General features: G+C 46.5%; 2 protein-coding genes across 2 annotated transcripts; both read right to left on the bottom strand.

Annotated features, from left to right (window-relative positions):
- Positions 1-575: 575 nt before the first annotated feature.
- On the bottom strand, positions 576-13,161 carry LOC146233710 (immunoglobulin-like domain-containing receptor 2). The gene is made up of 11 exons (XM_084689450.1): positions 13,028-13,161; positions 9,925-10,254; positions 9,025-9,144; positions 6,019-6,129; positions 5,177-5,323; positions 4,859-5,023; positions 4,341-4,454; positions 3,195-3,414; positions 2,469-2,848; positions 2,000-2,418; positions 576-1,316 (listed from the first exon to the last, which is right to left on the bottom strand). The coding sequence occupies exons 1-11, from the start codon at positions 13,062-13,064 to the stop codon at positions 1,281-1,283; spliced, it is 2,079 nt and encodes a 692-aa protein (XP_084545576.1). The 5' UTR covers positions 13,065-13,161; the 3' UTR covers positions 576-1,280.
- Positions 13,162-13,571: 410 nt separating this feature from the next.
- LOC146233709 (immunoglobulin superfamily member 11-like) lies at positions 13,572-18,213 on the bottom strand. The gene is made up of 7 exons (XM_084688457.1): positions 18,178-18,213; positions 16,892-17,038; positions 16,340-16,556; positions 15,614-15,778; positions 15,308-15,424; positions 15,024-15,147; positions 13,572-14,773 (listed from the first exon to the last, which is right to left on the bottom strand). The coding sequence occupies exons 1-7, from the start codon at positions 18,211-18,213 to the stop codon at positions 14,095-14,097; spliced, it is 1,485 nt and encodes a 494-aa protein (XP_084544583.1). The 3' UTR covers positions 13,572-14,094.
- Between the last annotated feature and the right edge of the window lie 73 nt (positions 18,214-18,286).

Here is an 18,286-nt window from a genome sequence, read left to right as displayed (position 1 = left end):
TTGGCCTTGTCTCAGCGGTAAATACCAGTGAGGTTCAACAATCCTTGGAGTGTTTTGTGTATGTGGTCCCTCAAGCTCAACTCTTAAGCGGTCTTTATTCACCCCTACACAAAACATGCCTGTCTGGCTCATCTTGAGATCCTCTGAAACAAGGTCGTTGAGACCTTTTTCATAAAAATGCAAGCAACTCTTTCTTTTTAAATCCTTTCAGTCCACATCGAAGGATCCTGCATCTGTGACTAGCAGATTGCATCTGTTTCCTTCCTGGCATTGTGATGTCATCCTGGGAAGATTTCCCTCCCGCTGCTGTCTTCTGTGGCGGCCATCTTTTCAAGACTCTGAATCGTGCGCCGTCACATTCCCTCCTCTGCAGGGATTCTCCCCGAAGTCTTCCAACGAGGGGAACAGAGAATACACAGTACAAATATCCAGGAGCAAGTAATGTAGTTGTGTTTTGTAGATAAGCGTGCACTGTGTATGTAGCAGTGTATGTTGATTAGCCATGCCAAGAACAAACACTTTGTATTATGCAGGGTACACTTTGTATCAGTCAGAGTAAACACACTCACACAGTGTTAAACAAGCAGGAAGTGTTTTATATCAAAATCATCCGTATCAAATGAGTGAAGTACAAATGCTGGCTATGGCAGAATGCCACAATATCAAACCATAGTCTCATCATGTCACCGAGAGAGCCTGACATTGTAATACTAGTGGCTATAGCTACACACAGTGCAATTCCAATCTGCAATACAAATTCAAGCTCAGTAGGCAATGTAAAGTAGGTACAATATTAACATACACTCACTCACACATCAAGTGAACCTGAGAAACCTCATGTGGCAGGAGCAACATTTTTGTGCTTTTTGTATTGACAAAGAGATAAAACGTGTCATTACATATCAGAGAACGATGAGCCCGTTTAAGAGTTTATCAGGGTACTCCTTCATGCGCTTAGTAAAAAAAACAAAGAAGGACAGATGGATACACGGATCATGAATATGCTGTATTTTCACACTATCACACATACACACGCTCACTCAAAACACATTTTCAATTCCAACAAGGCCTTTAGATTTTCAGCATCCTTACAGTTATTCGATCCAGTCATCATCCTTCCTCCAGTGAAGACCTTGCGGTGTGTCATGTTAAAGCCCTGTTTTCCTGGCTGCTGCGTTAAGGCTGGTTAGTCTTTCCGAGGTGGCTGCATGCTGCTGTAAACGAGTGGCGTGTAATGTTCAGAACAGGCTGGCCAGGGGCTCAGGACTCCCCTCTCTGAGTCACACTATGAGAGAATCTCTGCTGAGTGAAGGGCTCTGTTAGGGAGACAGACCAAGAGCCACAGGTTAGACTTGGTCTTGCCTGCAATCGTGCCACAGGTGCTCTGTTAGTCAGGCCTGGTGGTGTCAGTGACGCAGTGTGGCAACTGATCCACAGGAATCTTGCAGCTCTGTGTGTTGTTAGTGATGTCTGGGAATGAGTTCCGGGGAAACGTCATAAGGCTCTTTTGCATTGTCATGAGCAGAGTTACTAACTTGGCAAATATCTCCACAATATTCTATTCATGGACATACAATTGGGTATTTATATTTTATACTTTACTGAAACAATAATAATAAAATAGTTAAAAAATAAAAAGAAGACACATCCGTAGAAAAATTGAAAAAAGCACCAATGGATAATTTCCAGTCTGTATGAAGTAACATGAAAACATTTACAGGCAAAGCTCAATTTATCACGATTGGACAAAGATAGAAATATAAACATAGAAAAGGTCCATCCAGTGAGTTGGCCTGTTTTCCTGACATGGTTTGGTCATGGTTCACTTTGTCTGAGTGGATCTGTTTTATCTGACACCTATGTGGTTCTGACTTGAGACCCAGTCAGTTTGGCACACGAATAACAAAAGACTGGTCATTGAACAGCCAAGGGCATGAGAAAAGGCGTATGAAGAGTTCTGAGGTTTTTCATCTGAGCCCTCCTCTTAAATGTAACTCACCAGTTTCCTGGTCCTGTCTCTCTCCTCTCTCCCCCCCTGCTGGGTGTGGGCGTTCCCTTGGGCGGGGCGCGTGTAAGAGAACGGTCTCGCAGCCGGATCGGTGGTGCGGTAACGTTCTGGAGGATTCGGTTCCACTGTCTTGTAGCGTTCCGTGGTAGGCGGTTCCATTGTCTTGTAGCGTTCTGTGGGAGGTGGTTCTATGGTGCGGTAGCGTTCCGCGCTGGGATCGCCCTTGCGGTACCTCCCGTTCTCAAACTCCCGCTCTGAGTACGGAGGCAAGGAGTCCTCCTCTTCGGGTCTGTTGCTAGGCGACCGGCTATAGTAACAGTCGCTGCCCTTACCCTTGGAACTTCCCTTGGAAGGCGTGTCGCTGTCCTCCTCTGCTCTCCCCCCATCCCTCCCCCCATCCCTCCCCCTCCCTCCCCCCTCCCTCCCCCCATCCCTCCCCCCTCCCTCCCCCCGCCCCGGCCCCTCGCCTTGCGTTCTAATAGGCTGTTGAGGAAGCCGTCATCGTAGCCGTCGCCACGGTCACCTTGGCGGTGGGACGGTCTGGAGGGCCGGTCGCTGTCCCAGGTGCCCCGCCTCTTCTGCATCAAGGGGGAGGGGCTACGGCGGTGCCAGTCGTCGTCCTGGTCGTCGTGGTAACGCCGCGGGGGGCTGCAGTCCGGGTAGGAGGGGGGGAAGCGGTCACGCCCTCTGACCTCGGGGTTGTAGCCGCGGTCGTGCGTTTCGCCGCGGCGCCCGTGGGGCACGTAGGATTGGGCAAACTCCTCCAGCTCGTCCAGGGAGCCGGTGCGCCCCCTGCTGCTCAGGGTCTTCCTCTGCAGGTGCTCGGAGCGAGGGTTCCACCTGGCACAGGGAGCAACTCAGTACCCACCCCCAGCTGTCTGCACAGCAGGGTGGGAAACAAACACCTCTCATGCTGACAGACTACAAGCTGTACTCTCTCTCCCTCTCTCTCTAGCTTTCTACTCATCTTACTGTCTCTCACTCTCTTTCCTTTTCTCTCACTCTCTTCCTCTCTCTATCTCTTTCTGTCTTTCTCTATGTCTCTCACTCTTTATCTCTGTCCCTTTCTTTCACTCTCTCCCTACCTCTCTCACTCTTCCTCCCTCTCTCTCTCTTTCTCTTTATGTCTTACTCTCTGTCTCTCTCTCTCTGTCTCTCTCTATCTCTCTTAATTCATCAAAAGTACCTGCAGTCCCGCTCCTCACTGGTGTGGTTGCCATGGGGGTTGCCATGGTGGTTGCCATGGTGCCTGCGACTCTGTAGGGGCGGAGCTGCCATGAGCAACGACTGGTCGTCGAGGTCGGCGATGGGCGGGAGAGCGTTCATCTGGACCGTCCGATAGGTCTGCCTGAAGTCCGTCTCTCCGGCCTCATGCAGAGAGCTCAGCTCTGATAGGCTGCTTGCTGCTGGTACGACAGGTAGCTATGGAGACTGTTACTGCCTTTCAACAGGCTCCGCAGAGCTCAAAATATCAGTTTAGAATTGTTTTAAAATCAACTGTACTGATCCTTCATTTAAGATAACATGTCACTCAAAACAGTCATTGGCCGTAGTATCAACACCAATATCAACAGCATCTGCTAAACGCAGTAGACCTCTGAGCAGGGTATATATATAGGCCGGCTATTTTCAAGGCAATGAATTGCTTTAACCGATGGGCATCATCTTGTGTTGCTCTTGGCACCTGTTGGCTCATGTTGAAACAGGCCCACTTGAAAACATCTAAGCCACCATTAGAACTCTATTTTGGTTAGTATGTGATCAGGGTCACAATGTTTTGAATTTGATAAGGCATTGAATACTTAATAAAGAAATGTTAAAAGCCTGCAGCTACACCTGGATGAGAGGGGTCTGGAGAGGTCTTATGCTCGAACCATTGTTTTCACCTCAATTTGTTTGTCTAAATTTTTTTTGCCTCGATTTTCACCATTCAAATTTGAGCAGCCTTTTATTTGAATTTCAAAATTCAGTTATTTCAATCCATATAATTTCAGAACCTTTAATTTTTGCATTTTAGAGAGGTGAATTCAAAACCACCAACTTTGTTGGTGTTTACATTTCAATAACTATTCAATGCCTTTTAAAATTCAAAACATTATGTCACAGGTTTGCTTCCATAGGTCCTGGTTAAAATGAAGTTAATACACAGTTGATGTTTGTGTGGTTCACTAGGAGTGGGGATTAATGTGAAAGTTAACATCTAAGCTCTAACCAACAGACACAAGACATTTTACATACAGTACAATCACACACGTGTAACACACACACACACAAACACACGCACACACACACACACACACAGATTGTTTTATGGTGCCTCCTATAGGCTTACATTGGAGAGCAGCCATCTTGTCAGAGGGGACCTGCCCCAAGTCCTTCTCTATGTAGTACAGAACCTTCGTAGAGTCTCTGCCCTGACCAGGCTGCAGACGATAGCCACTGCGCACTGAGGACACACACACACACACACACAGAGAACACACACACACACAGAGGACACACGTACACAACCAAAGGGCACACACGCACACAAGGACATGCACACACGACACATAAGACATCAGGAGTAGCCAGTGTGAGAGTCGTCAATGAGAAAACCAATCCCTTGCATACTTAAACATAAAGTCAAGACACATGAACTCTCATACACACAGAAATACACACATTAAACTGAGAGTAACACACACACACAGGCTAGTAACCCAGGTTACTGACATAAGATGATGGATGACATAGGATTATATTTAGTTGACACAGACAAAATGGAGTAGTGCTCGTCTTCTGTTTTCTACAAAACAACATTTCCCAGAGTACATTGTGGCATGTCCACACCCTAGCCATGTCACTTACCCCCGGCTAGGTTGTTGTCCAATGAGGGGACTGACACCATGTTGGGGTCGACCAGGGACGGGGGGGCGAGGGGTACGATGCTGGGTACCCCGGGGATGTAGTAGGGGGGGTACATGGTGATCTGGGGGGGCTGCATACTCTTGGCCATCTTCCCGGCTTCATAGACTATCAGGTTCAGACACATCATGGATTACAATAAAGATACTGTAGGACTGGATGTGTGTGAACGTGTGTGTTACCCACAGTGCTGTGTGTCAGCGTCTGAGGGGGTGAGTGTGTGTGTATGTGTGTGTGTGTGTGTGTGCGTGCGCTACTAACGGTGGCGTGGGCAGCAGCATGTGTCAGGGCAGCAGCAGCAGCTAACGTAGCAGCAGCAGGAGTGAGGGCAGCACTGGCACCAACAGATGCCCGCCAACAACAGGAACAGGATGCTGCCCAGGACTACAGATCCCACAAACACCCACTCTGGAGGACAAACACACAGAGGAAAACAACAAGATAAAGACTACGTATCCAAATGGCACCCACTTCAGGCAGTCCAACAACGACTTCAATTATCTCAACCCGTCCCCAAAAGCCCCCCTCCCTCTACATACACACACACACACACACACATGAACATACATGTACACACACACACACAGATGGCTAATCCACCCTTACATCAGCAGCTGAGGCAGACATCCTGAGGGTGGGCCTAGACAGGACCAACACGTAAACACACAAACCACTGATGACACACTGTCCCACACAGCCTCAGAGGAGCTCATTAAACAGACAGTGGACTCCAAAGACACCAGAAATGTAAACCTCGAGGGAAGGAGGTGGAAGGGTTGTTTCCGATTGGATACACAACAGTAGATTGCTGCTGATTGGACCCCTCTATATATAGATTTATTAAGTTGGAGAACATGTATTTAATCTGGTAGAGAAAAAAAAATTCTGTTAGTGACAGAATTGAATGGATAAACATGCAGGGACAATTGATTAAGCACATTCAAAATCAAATCATTGGGTCTCTCAGCAACAGGTTTTTGGGGGGTGTTTTTGACAGTGACAGTGAGAAAGAAGCAGAGAATGGTTTAAGGGCTGGCCAGAAGAAGTGAGGTCAGAGAGGGGAAATGATGTCAGATGGGAAAGAGGAAAGGAGGTAGGCATACCTGGCATGATCTCCACATCAAAGCCAGGCAGGAGATCGTCCAGCCCACCTTTACCTGGACTACCTGCAGAGAGAGAGAGAGAAGGAGAGAGAGAGAGAGCAGAGGTGAGGGCTGGGCAGACAGGCAGGAAGCAGGGGGCAAGAGGTCAAAGGTGAGGATAATCAGCCAGTCAGGGGAAAGATAGTTACTAGCTGAAGTTGATTGGATAGCTGATTAATCAATCAATGATCCAGGTGGAAATTTCATTAGCTTAGCATTCTCTATGGCCATAGAATCAAATTACATTTGTGACATAACCCAAACCTGAAAGAACAGAGAGGAATTGAGAGAAACCTAAAGTCAGCAATAAGAGATTGATAGTTCTTGCAAAAGCACTTGCCAGACAATCTCAATACACAAAAACACCATCCAACACAGCCATAAATGGTTGAGGTTCGGGGGTTCTCAGGTCAAACTGCCTCTCTGAACCTAATTTTAGCCAAGGGGCCCGGTTGTGCTGCATTCTGGGATGTCACAGTGCATGCACGCAAACACGCTTCGCACACACTGACTTCATGCAACACACTCACAACCTTACACATGCAACAGTCTTGTGAAGGGTAACTGAATCCAATTAAGTCCCTAGACTGAGTTGTCTGGTGCCAAAAGTCCTAGTGTGAGACATACAGTAGGCTACTGTGGAGGGGTTTCAGACAGTCCCACAGTTGAGGAGGGTAAGAGGGGGCAGAGAGTGTGGGAAAGAGGGAAAGAGGGAAAGAGGAAAGAGGGATGGAGAAAAAGGGAGAAGGAGAGAAAGGATAATTAGGACAGATACCGAACTAGAGAATTCTGGCACGACCATTTGCCATCATCATAGAAAGGGGGTCAGGCCAAATACTATTGCCATGGTAACAATGGCTGCTTTGTTTGTATGAGCAGCGATAGGGACAGGGCAAAAGAGAGAGTGAAATAGTAGGAATAGTTAAAGGACAGAAATGAGTACAGTCCAAACTAAACACGAGAAAGAGATGAACGGATATCAGTGATTCATCAGGTCCTAATAGGTAACTTGAACTTGTGTAGAGGGTGATGCAAACTATATGAGTATACTGTACATCTATAAAGATATATGATATATATGTGAGTGTACATTTACATTTAGCAGACGCTCTTATCCAGAGCGACTTACAGTAAGTACAGGGACATTCTCCCCGAGACAAGTAGGGTGAAGTGCCTAGAATCAAACTGGCAACCTTCAGATTACTAGCCCGATGCTCTACCCGCTCAGCCACCTGACTCCCTACAGTGTACAGTATTTGAGTGTATCAGTCATGGGTCTCTCTGGCCTTACGCTGTCTGAGCCGGCTGTCTGGACTATGTGAACAGACAGACCTGCTCTCCCACAGCTAGCCTGTCTCCAGTCTGCCGTGCTGACTAGGCAGTTGCCATGGAGACGGAGACGTAGAACGGCATTTTATTCCGATAAAAGCACTGACACACACACATCACAATGTGCACTATGTCTCACTTACTCACACACACACACACACACACACACTCACACTTCCACTCACCCTGCAACGCTCAGTCCTCTAAATACCATGAAGCTAAGTAACCTGAGAGAGCGAGGAGGTATGCCTTCCTGAGAGAAGGAAAAGAACAGGAGGAAGAGGGATGGAGGGAGGAAGAAGGGAGTACAATGACGGGAAGAAAAAGAGAGGAAGAAAAATGAGAGTCTGAAGAGGCACCAGTCAAGTGAGGGCGAGGGCAAGGAGTGAACAGTATGAGAAAGTAAAAAGAAAATGTGAAGGTGAGAGGAGGAGGGGTGGTGGGCTGTGTGGAGATGGAGAGAAGGGACGGACAGGGAGAGCTCAGAAGTATGACTAAAATGTTCATCATCATTAGTTTACGAGACTTGCAATTCAATCCCCAGCACATACTAGTCACACGAGGACAGAATGAGAGGAGAGAGAGAGTGAGCAGCAGATAGAGGAGAGAGGGGAAAGAGATTGAAGACTGAAGAAGTCATATTTGCTGAGTGGCTCTAGATGCCAAACCAACCATATGTGCATGTGTCCTCTTCTGTAACCTGCCTCTGCCTCTCTCCATGCCTCTCTCCCTGACTCTCTCCCCTGCCTCTGCTGAGCTGCTTTCAGTCAGATTACAGAATGACATTGAATTACTGAAAGATATAAACCCACAGGATTGTAAAGCCACAGTTACAATACACACACTAAGGAGTAAGGAGTAAATAAACGTTGGCGGACAATGATTGTGTTCTTGCTGAGGCGTGCGTTCGCGAGCACAGTAACTAGGACAGTTCCTACTCTTCACACCTGTTCTCCTCTCCCTCTCTCCTCCTCCTGTCAGTTTCCACCCCATCTCTCTCCCCCGTTCTGTCACATCGTTCTTACTCTCTCACCCTCCACTCTTATCTCCCACCCTTCACCTTTCCTTTTGACTGAGTTTAATCAGGAGTGGCTGTTGGGTGTTGTAGTCTGTCCATTGTACTATATGGACTACAATAACATCTATCAGAGGTTGTGAACTCCTAGGTAGTGTATGTACACAAATCCCAAGGTTATGTCCGCTGGCTAGGGGCTAAGCTTAGCCCAACAATGGGCCCCCTCACAGGGGATCAGAGTTAGGGAACCGAGGCAGAAGCTTGTCTGCATCTCCATGGCAGCACTTGTAAGGACACTCTGGTATGCAGAGAGCCTTTAGAAGGAGGCATGTTCCAAAACATTGAAACAAAAACAATCTCAACAGACACAAACAAACCTCCCAAAATACACACACACACACAATCATAGAAGTAGCTCGGTGGGCTCTGATTCTCACACACACACACACACACGTACGTAAACGCGTAAAAAAAACGCACACACGCACAAACACACAGGTTGCCAGGTGATTAGCGGAGTGGCAACTGACCAGTTTGCAGTTACTAGTGGGTTGGGTAACTAGACAGGTGATTACTAGTGGGTTGGGTAACTAGACAGGTGACAGGGTTTGCCAACCACTCACCTAACACCAGTAACTCAACATGAGCCTCGTTCTTCCCCTCCAGGTCGTCAGCGATGACCACATGACAGGAGTACACGCCGCTGTCACCCCACTGTAGCTCCCCGATACGCAGGTCGGCCTCTGGAACAGCAGACAAAGACAAGGGTCAAGGGTCAGAGGCAAAAAGTCAAAGTTTAGATGGCCCAGTGACGTCATCACTACATCTTTGCATTTAACAATGGGTCATAGCAGACTTCCTGGGTGATTAGGACACAGAGAGGGAGGGTAGTGTGTTGACCGTGGGCAAAGAACGGGCTGGGTGCTGGGATAGGGGTGCTGGGACTTGATAAGAGGTATGTTGACTGTGAGTCTTGAGTCCATTGGGAGTGAATGGCATACAGTAAGTATTGTGAATGGTGCAGGAGGGTATCGTTGATACTAGTGTGTGTGTGCATAGGTTGGGCCCACCCTATTGTGAAGAGACGGGGGGAAAAGGGGGACTATTTAAAGGACAGGAAACAGCGGCACAATCTGCTCTGCTGTTTCCTGCTCGCAGGGAGATGAATCACTCAGTCTCTTGTTCCTTATCGCTCTCTCTTTTTCTATAGTCCCCCCTCATACTGGGCATAATACTGTAGAACTGGCCACAGTTCTACGGTATTAACGGTCTCAGCAACAATCTTAACGGTCTCAGATCACATTATATTTAGTCATTTAGCAGACGTTCTTGTCCAGAGCGACTAACAGTAAGTACAGGGACATTCCCCCGAGGCAAGTAGGGTAAAGTGCCTTGCCCAAGGACACAACATCATTTCGCACGGCCGGGAATCGAACCAGCAACCTTCTGATTACTAGCCCAATTCCATAACCGCTCAACCAACCATATCAGACTGAAACATGACAGTAAGAGTGGCATCGTACTGTTGATGATGGCGATGTCTCTGCCCTTGTAGTACTCGGCCAGGGTCATGGAGGCTCCCTGGCCGGAGGCCACGATCCTGACGGTGCGCCCGCTGTCGGAGCACTCCAGGTGGGACGCGAGGCCCAGGTCAGAGCCCTGGACCCCCAGGCTCTCTGTGAAGGTGAATGCGTCCTTGGTGCGGTCGCGGCAGTAGGACTTGTACCACCACTGGACCACGGGGGTCTGGGTGGACGGGGTCTGGAACTGGCACTGCAGGACCACCGACTGGAAGAGCATGGCGTAGCGCTTGTCCTCGCGGACGGTGACCTGCACCCCCTGACACACGCACACTGACACACACACACACACACATGTAGGAACACACACGCATGTAGAAAACACACACACACAAATATGCATGTTCATATTCAGTATCCACATCTCTGAACAAACAGAGAGACATGCAAATTGGGGCGATTAGTGCGGACAGTTGAACTCACTCAATTATCAGGCAGGTAACTCATTCACCACAGTGTCACATCCAGCTCGACATGCCCTTCCATACAGTCACTGAAAATTCAAACCTTAACCTCAACCACCGATGAGAAAAGGCTTTGTTTGTTTGCTTTACAGCCCCCTGCCCCCCCTATCAGCATCTCATCAGATAGAAAGGAAGGAAGGAGAGATAGAAAGAGTGATTGAAAATAGGCAAGACAGAGAATAATAGAGAAAGAAAGAAGAGAGAAAGAATATAAGAAAAAAGGAGAGACAGACATATAAGAAAACATACAGTAGTAGAGAGAGAGAAGAGAGAGAGAGAGAGAGAGAGAGAGAGAGAGAGAGAGAGAGAGAGAGAGAGAGAGAGAGAGAGAGAGAGAGAGAGAGAGAGAGAGAGAGAGAAAAAAAGGTAGCAGCTTAAGACAGTGAATCACCAACGCCTAAAAACAGCTGGATCCCCAACTAGTGTTTATGTGTGTATGTGTTCATCGTGACTCAGGGGTGGGAGATTAGCGGCTCCCAGGGTGACTTGCACAATATGAAACAGGGGACTAGAGAGAGACACAGGGGCAGGGATGGGGGGGCTCCTCTCTCTCTGTACCGGGGTCACAGAGGTCAAATTCCACGGTGTGTGGGGGCTGGGTGGGATGGGCAATGAAGAGAAAGAGGTAGGGAGTTTTCATCAGAGAGAGAGAGAGAGTGGTAAGGGGAGGCCTGTACAGTCTCTTTCCTTTTTCCCCAATCTCCCCTGCCGCTTTTCTCTCTCTTCCCCCTCTCTCCACCCCCAATCGTCCCAGCTTTCTCCTGTCTCTCTCTACAGTAGAGCCTCTCTCCTGTCTCTCTCTACAGTAGTCTCTCTCCTCTGTCTACAGTAGAGCCTCTCACCTCTGTCTACAATCTTTTCTCCCTGGTCTCTCCAGCTCCCAGTATCCAGCCCTTCTCAATCCTCCCGGATCTCTCCTGCCTCTCTTCCTCGGGCCTGTTAAGTCTGACACTGGGTGGGGCAACAGGAACTCTCTAAACAGTTACCAGCAGACAGGAAATCAAAACAAAGCCCAGCCCACCAGCCCTCTCCTCAGGAGCGGCTGGACAAACACGCACGCTTATAGAATGTATATCTAAGACATCTAAAATGGCTGCCTTTCCTGGTATATTTTCTTTGTCTTATACCTTTTTGTGATAACTCGATATCTGTTACAGCTAGCTGAGTTGTCTTCAGAGCGCTCACAGGGGTAAAAGTTACAGTGGTATCTACCAAAGTAAACACATTCCACCCTCTCCTTCTTTATCGCAGTTCTGGAAGTCTGCGAGTCTTCCTTCTCAAGAGGGGGGAACCTTAATGCATTCTACTGGAAAGAGGTCACACTAACTTGGAAGATTGTTTTGGTTGTAAAGGTCAGATGAATGTGTGTGCGAGTGGTAGCGCGACGGAGGAGGGGAGAGATAGTCGAGGAGGGAGGAGGAGGAGAGGGGGGGGGAGTCTCTGTGTCGAATCTGTCCATACATTCCTCCCACGGTAGCCCTGGTCGTCCCTTTGTCTTCATCTTCATAGCTCAGCCCATTGTTCAGCTTCAGCCTAAATCCCCCTCGACACCCGTCCCATGTGAAGAACAGAGAGGGGGGGGTTCCTCAACCAATGAGTTTTACTCGTCGAGTCCAGCTGGGTGTGAACAGCCAATTAGCTGGGAGAGATTTGAACGGGACCGTTGCCGGAGTCTTAAGGTGAGAGGAACAGAGTGGATGTAGAGACTGGGACAGCCATAGCAACATGGGACTTTGCTCAGACAGAGCCCAGGCAGATGTCTGTTCATAGGCCGTTGATGGCAGGTGCCTCTGATTTACCAGAATATATTTAGCCAATATATTATGAGAACAGTAGGCTACATCTTGTGGCCTGTCTATCATTACAAGCACCAGATCACACTAAATACATTCCACTGTATGCTCAATCATCTCAAACATAGACTCTAGTAACAGACAATCAAGTCACTAAGATCATTCACCTCAAACTCCAGTTTGGGTCAACAGTTACTTTTTAACCAGAAATGTCTTCACATTGGCCCCGGTGTTTCCCGTTTCCTGACAGCCATCATTCCCTTCCTCTCTGAAGTGACACATTTCCCAGGTCACGGGTCCTCACACAGACCACTATACTAAGAAAATTATCTTTAACTGTTTAAACAGTGTAATACGATTTGAATTATATTATATAACAGGTATATCCTAATACTGACGCATATGTTACTGATTAGTTAGTGGGCTGTCATCTCACTTCTAACATCTCGCATTTACAGGCAGCTTTTTTCCTTACAATGGGAGCAAGCGCGACAAACGCCTTAGGCAATAACGGTACTATAACAACACCTTGGCCAACCACAGCACTCTCTACTGGGGAAAAAAAGGGTCGAAAATGAACTATGAATGTGGGAACTTCAGATTTGGCTCACTTTATTAACTAGGCTACTATCCCACACAAGCATTTACAGACCGTTTGGATAAAGAGGCAAGTAGCGAGTGTAATGTAGCCCTACGCAAAGAGATTCTCAACAGACAGAATGATCAACCTGTTGCACGACCACAGTTTTCCCAGACATAGGCTATAAACAAATTGAGAACAGAACTCACCAACTATGAGAAAGAGAATCCACCGATCTATGCCCATTTTCAGTTTCAAAAAACAGTTTTTACTTAGGTGAGCGGTAATTAATCCACATGATTACGCTTTTCCCGTTGCTCTACTCATTCTTTGGTCGGCTGCGCTCGAGAATAAACGGGATAGAGGGGAAGTGTCAATCCGAGACTGGCGGGAGCGTACCATCTCGATGGTGGGTGAGAAAAGAACACATCTAAATATTAAATGTTTCTAAAATAAAGGTATCCTTCTGTTTTGATTGGCATTTCAAAGTGGTTGTGTCATTATTTACACGTTTGTAAAAGTGGTGGATAAAGTTTTAACCCCTCTTTTTTAGGGGGTAGAATTCTAATACTGTTCATTTATGTTTCACCTATGCAATGAAGTAGAATGTCCTTGTGTGCAGTGGGTGAAAAATTAGATTATTAATACATTTAGGTCAGACCAGGGTTTAAGGAATTTTTCAGAGCACAGACAAAATAGGACAGCTAAGTAGCCTTAGTCACTTGCCGGCACAATTTTGATTAGCCTATTTTCACAATGGTATAGGCAATATTTATTCAAAACAAGTGCATTTTACAAAATATTAATCATGTTATTAGCCTAATTTACAGAGAGTATGTCTATAGTAATCATTACAGAAAATGTTAATTGATGTAGATGTGATATTAATGCTGTATCAATAATCTTATTGAAATATAAGGACCACAAAACAAAAAAATTATAATCTCCCAAAAATGATAACATGACTCCACATAGAGGAATCATATTTCAAGTCTGAACCTTATAAAATAGAGCCTTGTCGGCAGGCCTAAACACACTTGACAGGTCTAAACACACTTGACAGGTCTACCGTCGGGGACAATAAACTGATTTAAACGTAGTTCTCTAAAATTGCTCAAACTATGTACATTGCAGACCTTTTTGACGCTTGAATGGGAAAAAAGGTGTTGATTTAACTCCAGCCAATAATAATCTTTTTTTTTAAAGTAAGAATATAAATGTTGCAGTATCAGCAATAGGCCTTATGGCTGTGGAGGTCTATCTGTTGCATAGGCCATCACACATCAAGACGATCACGGCTGCCGCCGTAGCGACGACCAGCATCGTCTAAGTGATCGCGGCTGCCACCATGACCACGACTCTCACTGTAGCGATCACTTTGGTCATCAAGGCGATCACGGCTACCACCATATCGGCGACCATTGTCAAGGTGATCACGGCTGCCAATGCGACCACGACTCTCACTGTAGCGATCACTTTGGTCATCTAGGCGATCACGGCTGCCATTCCGACGATTGTCATCCAGACGATCACGACTTCCGCTGTACCCACGGCTCTCGCTGTAGCGATCACTTTGGTCATCAAGGCGATCACGGCTACCACCATATCGGCGACCGTTGTCAAGGCGATCCCGACTGCCACCATTGCGGTCTTCTAGGCGATCGCGACTACCGCTGTGCCGGTCGCGTTGATCGTCTAGGCGATCGCGACTGCCACCATAAAGATCACGACGGTGCTCATCTTTACGCCCAACATTACTACCATGCTCATCATCCTCATCAATTAGTTTAATTCTGGGGGCGCTTGTCTGCAGGCTGAGGTCCATGTCTCTCTCCCCTCTCTCCTCAAAATGGCTGACAAGCTCCATGTTCGGCTTGACCTCATCTGGCAGGCCGTCCTGGTACTGCCCAACTGTCATTGTGGGCTGGTCATGGAACGCCACAGCCTCAGGGGCCCTGAGAACGAGGAAGCACCGTGATGCACTGATTGCAGACACATTGTGATCAACACACACAGGTGACACAAAGCACCCAGGGAAAGATATTTGGAAAGTTTGATACTCTTTCAGGCCACATCGTAAACACCAATCATTCAGCAGCTGAATCAGACTGAAGGTGCCACACTTGCGCCGCTGACCTCTATTCCACCATGCACACAGAGACACAGACACACACAGGAATGCGAGAAAACGTCCTGAAGCCTCACTTTTCAACATTCTCCTTCTGGTTGTTCCTCCTCTTGCAGAAGCAGTAGAAGACCAGGCCAAGCACCAGGATTCCAGCCAGGACGCCCCCTACAATGCCCGCCGTGGAGCCGATATTCATGGACGCTACAGAGAACAAGGAAAAAGAGGAAGGAACCATGTGGGTGGAGAAGGAAAACAAAAAACAACACCAATATGTTATGCCGCAGAAATGTACGAGTCATGTCAAACATGGCCCCTTTCTCCTCCCACGTCTTAAAGAGGTTCTGACTGGTGGAGCACTCACGAGGCAGGACGGTTAAAGTGAAGTTGGAGCTGGCCTCCCGGATCTTATTGGTCGCCGTGCAGACGTAGAATCCAGAGGTTTCCATTGAGATATTGAAGAGAGACAGAACTCCATTCTCTGGAACAGACCAATCAGGTTTAGCTACATGCTTCCTATACAATAATACAGAATATCTGACACCACCAACACAGATCAGACGTAGCATGGAATCATATATGTAGTAAACTAGTTAAACTTTTTGTTCAGACTAAAACCCAGACAGACTGACCCTCCCTCCCTTAAACACACACACGCACACACACATACTCTCTGTTGTCCTTGGAGGGAATGGTCTGGCGATGTTCTTGACATTGTAGGTCTTCCAGGTGTACACAGGAGAGGGCGAGCCCTCCTCTGAGGCGCAGGTCAGACTGATGTTATTCCAGTACTCTGCTGTGCCTTGCACCTTGACGATGGGCACAGAGGGAGCCACTGGACGGAGGGAGGGACAGAGGGCACACAGCACAAGTCAGACAGCAGTGGATACTGGGGGCCCAGTTGTCCCTGTTTGAACATACAACTGTCATTACTCTACCCTGAAAAGACCAAAACTAATCAGAAAATATATAGTTTAATTAGTCTATACTGCACATTGAAAACAAAGGCAGCAGACATCTTCTCAGAGAATAAACTTTCAACATTTGTCCAGTAGGGGGCAGAAAAGACAAGATAACTCATTGTACTCTCCACAGTGGAGGGGATAAGTTAAGGACAGATTCAAGACATACTATAATTAAAATAAGAAGAACTAATGGTAAATAATATACACACTCTCCAGCCTAGCCCCATGATGACTGGCTGTGTGCTGTACCAGGAGGGACTTCCATAACCATAGCACCACATTCAATGTGTTCATTTGACAGTATTTCATGGTTGTGTCTTTTGTTTGCTAATCTTGGATCTGTGTGTTGTGTGCTCTGCCTAAACCTTTAAAATCCCTTAGCTACGTATGTGATTGATAGACTGATTATTGATTGATCATAATCTCCTCACCCAGGACAAGCACAGAGGTGATGGCAGCCAACTTCCCTTCATCATCCCTGGGGATCTGGACCCTGCACTGAAACTCTCTGTTGTCCTGCAGGGTTACCCTGTTGAGAGTCAGGGCGCTCTCCTTCTTGGCCAAATCCACGGTAACGGTCGCCCTACCTTCATAAGAGGGACTCAAGTCCAGTACATTATTTGTAGAGTAGAAAGTGGCGACAGTAACCTGTAAAAAAAAAATCAAATGTGTTCATGTGCCAACTCTCAATCAACCCTCCAGCAGAAGGAAACAAGAACTGCAACAAGACATGGCAGGCATGACATAGCATTATAAAGAAGACATAGCTTGTGTTTACATTGTACAAGAGCACAGAGACATTAGACAATTAGCCATTGATCTTATTCTTTGTGACACAGTCTGGCTGTTTTCCCCCGTTGCATTGCAGTTCTGTCACTATCAATCATCAAGTTGTTCAATCATCAAGTCATTCATCATTGCAATCCCCATCCAAATCATAATTGTCAACACAAGACCAGATAGAGGAAATGATTCTGCCTGACCTTGGGGTCAGCAGGGTTGTCGGCTGCTGCAGTCCATGTTATGATGACCAGCTGTGTGCTGTCCAGTGGACTGGCAGGCTGGAATAAGCATGTGAGGGTGATATCATCGCCCCTGGCGACCTCATACTCGGCCGTAGGGAATGAAACCTGAAGGCCAGAGGTACTGGACAACACTGAAACAGAGGGAGGTTCCATAGGGATGGGTAAGTATGTCAGTTAATCGTTAATGTTGAAGTACCACAGTGAGTACATATTGTGTCACAAAAAGTAACCAAGGGCTCCCTCATGTTTTATTTAAGCCCCCATTGTCATTGTAAATTGACATTTAAGTATTCTACCAGTCTCTTTGATATTATATTGTTGATTTATATTCATATCCACTGGTATTACTGGAAGACATGAAGTACACTGATGTACACTATACAATTGTATAATTTTCTGACAGTACATTTTGTAGGCTACATGCATTTAATTTCAAAGATGGTAAAAGTAAAAGTAGTAAAACTAGGCCTACACAAACATATTTGAACAAACAAATACCTGTATGTCACTGTCAACTCTCTCAACTCGATGGGAATCAAATTAACTAACATACAACAGAGCATTGGAAGCCAACTGGAGTGTTTTGGGAAAATAATATACAAATATATTTTTTTCTAACCGTTATAAAGGTTGTTCTTATTTATATTTTGTCCTTAAAGAGATAAATCTCTTTCTTCAAGAGACCTGTTCAACCCCAGAAGGGTGTAGGCTACAACGTGCCAGACAATTTCAAATCTGACATTAAATGGAAATTTAACAAGACAAGAGAAAGGCCTTCACATTTACACAAAAGAAAAACGATTATTTCAGTACAGAACTTGTATCTCGCTATCAAGGTCTTATTTCCTTGTTCAGGGAAAAAGGGTAGGGCAGTGGGCTAACTGTTAATGTTTAGCCAGGCTATTGAAACTAGTCCACCAATTTCTACAACATATGGATTGACAATCACAGTTGCAATAGCTTACAGTCAGTCTATCCGCATCTTATACCTGCCAGGGACTTCAAGACTATCATAAATGCACAGTTTTGTTTACTTAACATTTTGAACATAACAATTTTGTAGAAACTCACCTGTCAGTATAAAAAATATTCTGACAATTAACTTCCCTTTCTTCATTGTTCCACCAAAATGTTTAAAGCTGCTCTCAGTCGAATATTCAAGCGTGATGCTGCAAGCGCACCTGACCAGGTAGCTTACTGCACTCTGCCGCACCTTCGAAAACGAAACGGCCAGGTTTACTCACCAGGTGATAAGGGAAAGCCAATGGACCAAAGGCCATCACATTGGCCAATTAAATGTACGTACACCACTGACGAAACCCGCCTTTTAGAAGTGCTTCCTAGCATTTCAAA

Source organism: Hypomesus nipponensis, chromosome 23 (assembly GCF_054491055.1).
Source record: "Hypomesus nipponensis isolate SF chromosome 23, ASM5449105v1, whole genome shotgun sequence".
In the NCBI taxonomy this organism is placed as follows: domain Eukaryota; kingdom Metazoa; phylum Chordata; class Actinopteri; order Osmeriformes; family Osmeridae; genus Hypomesus; species Hypomesus nipponensis.
Note: the sequence above shows the minus strand (reverse complement) of the source record. Positions and strands in the feature narration are given on the sequence as shown.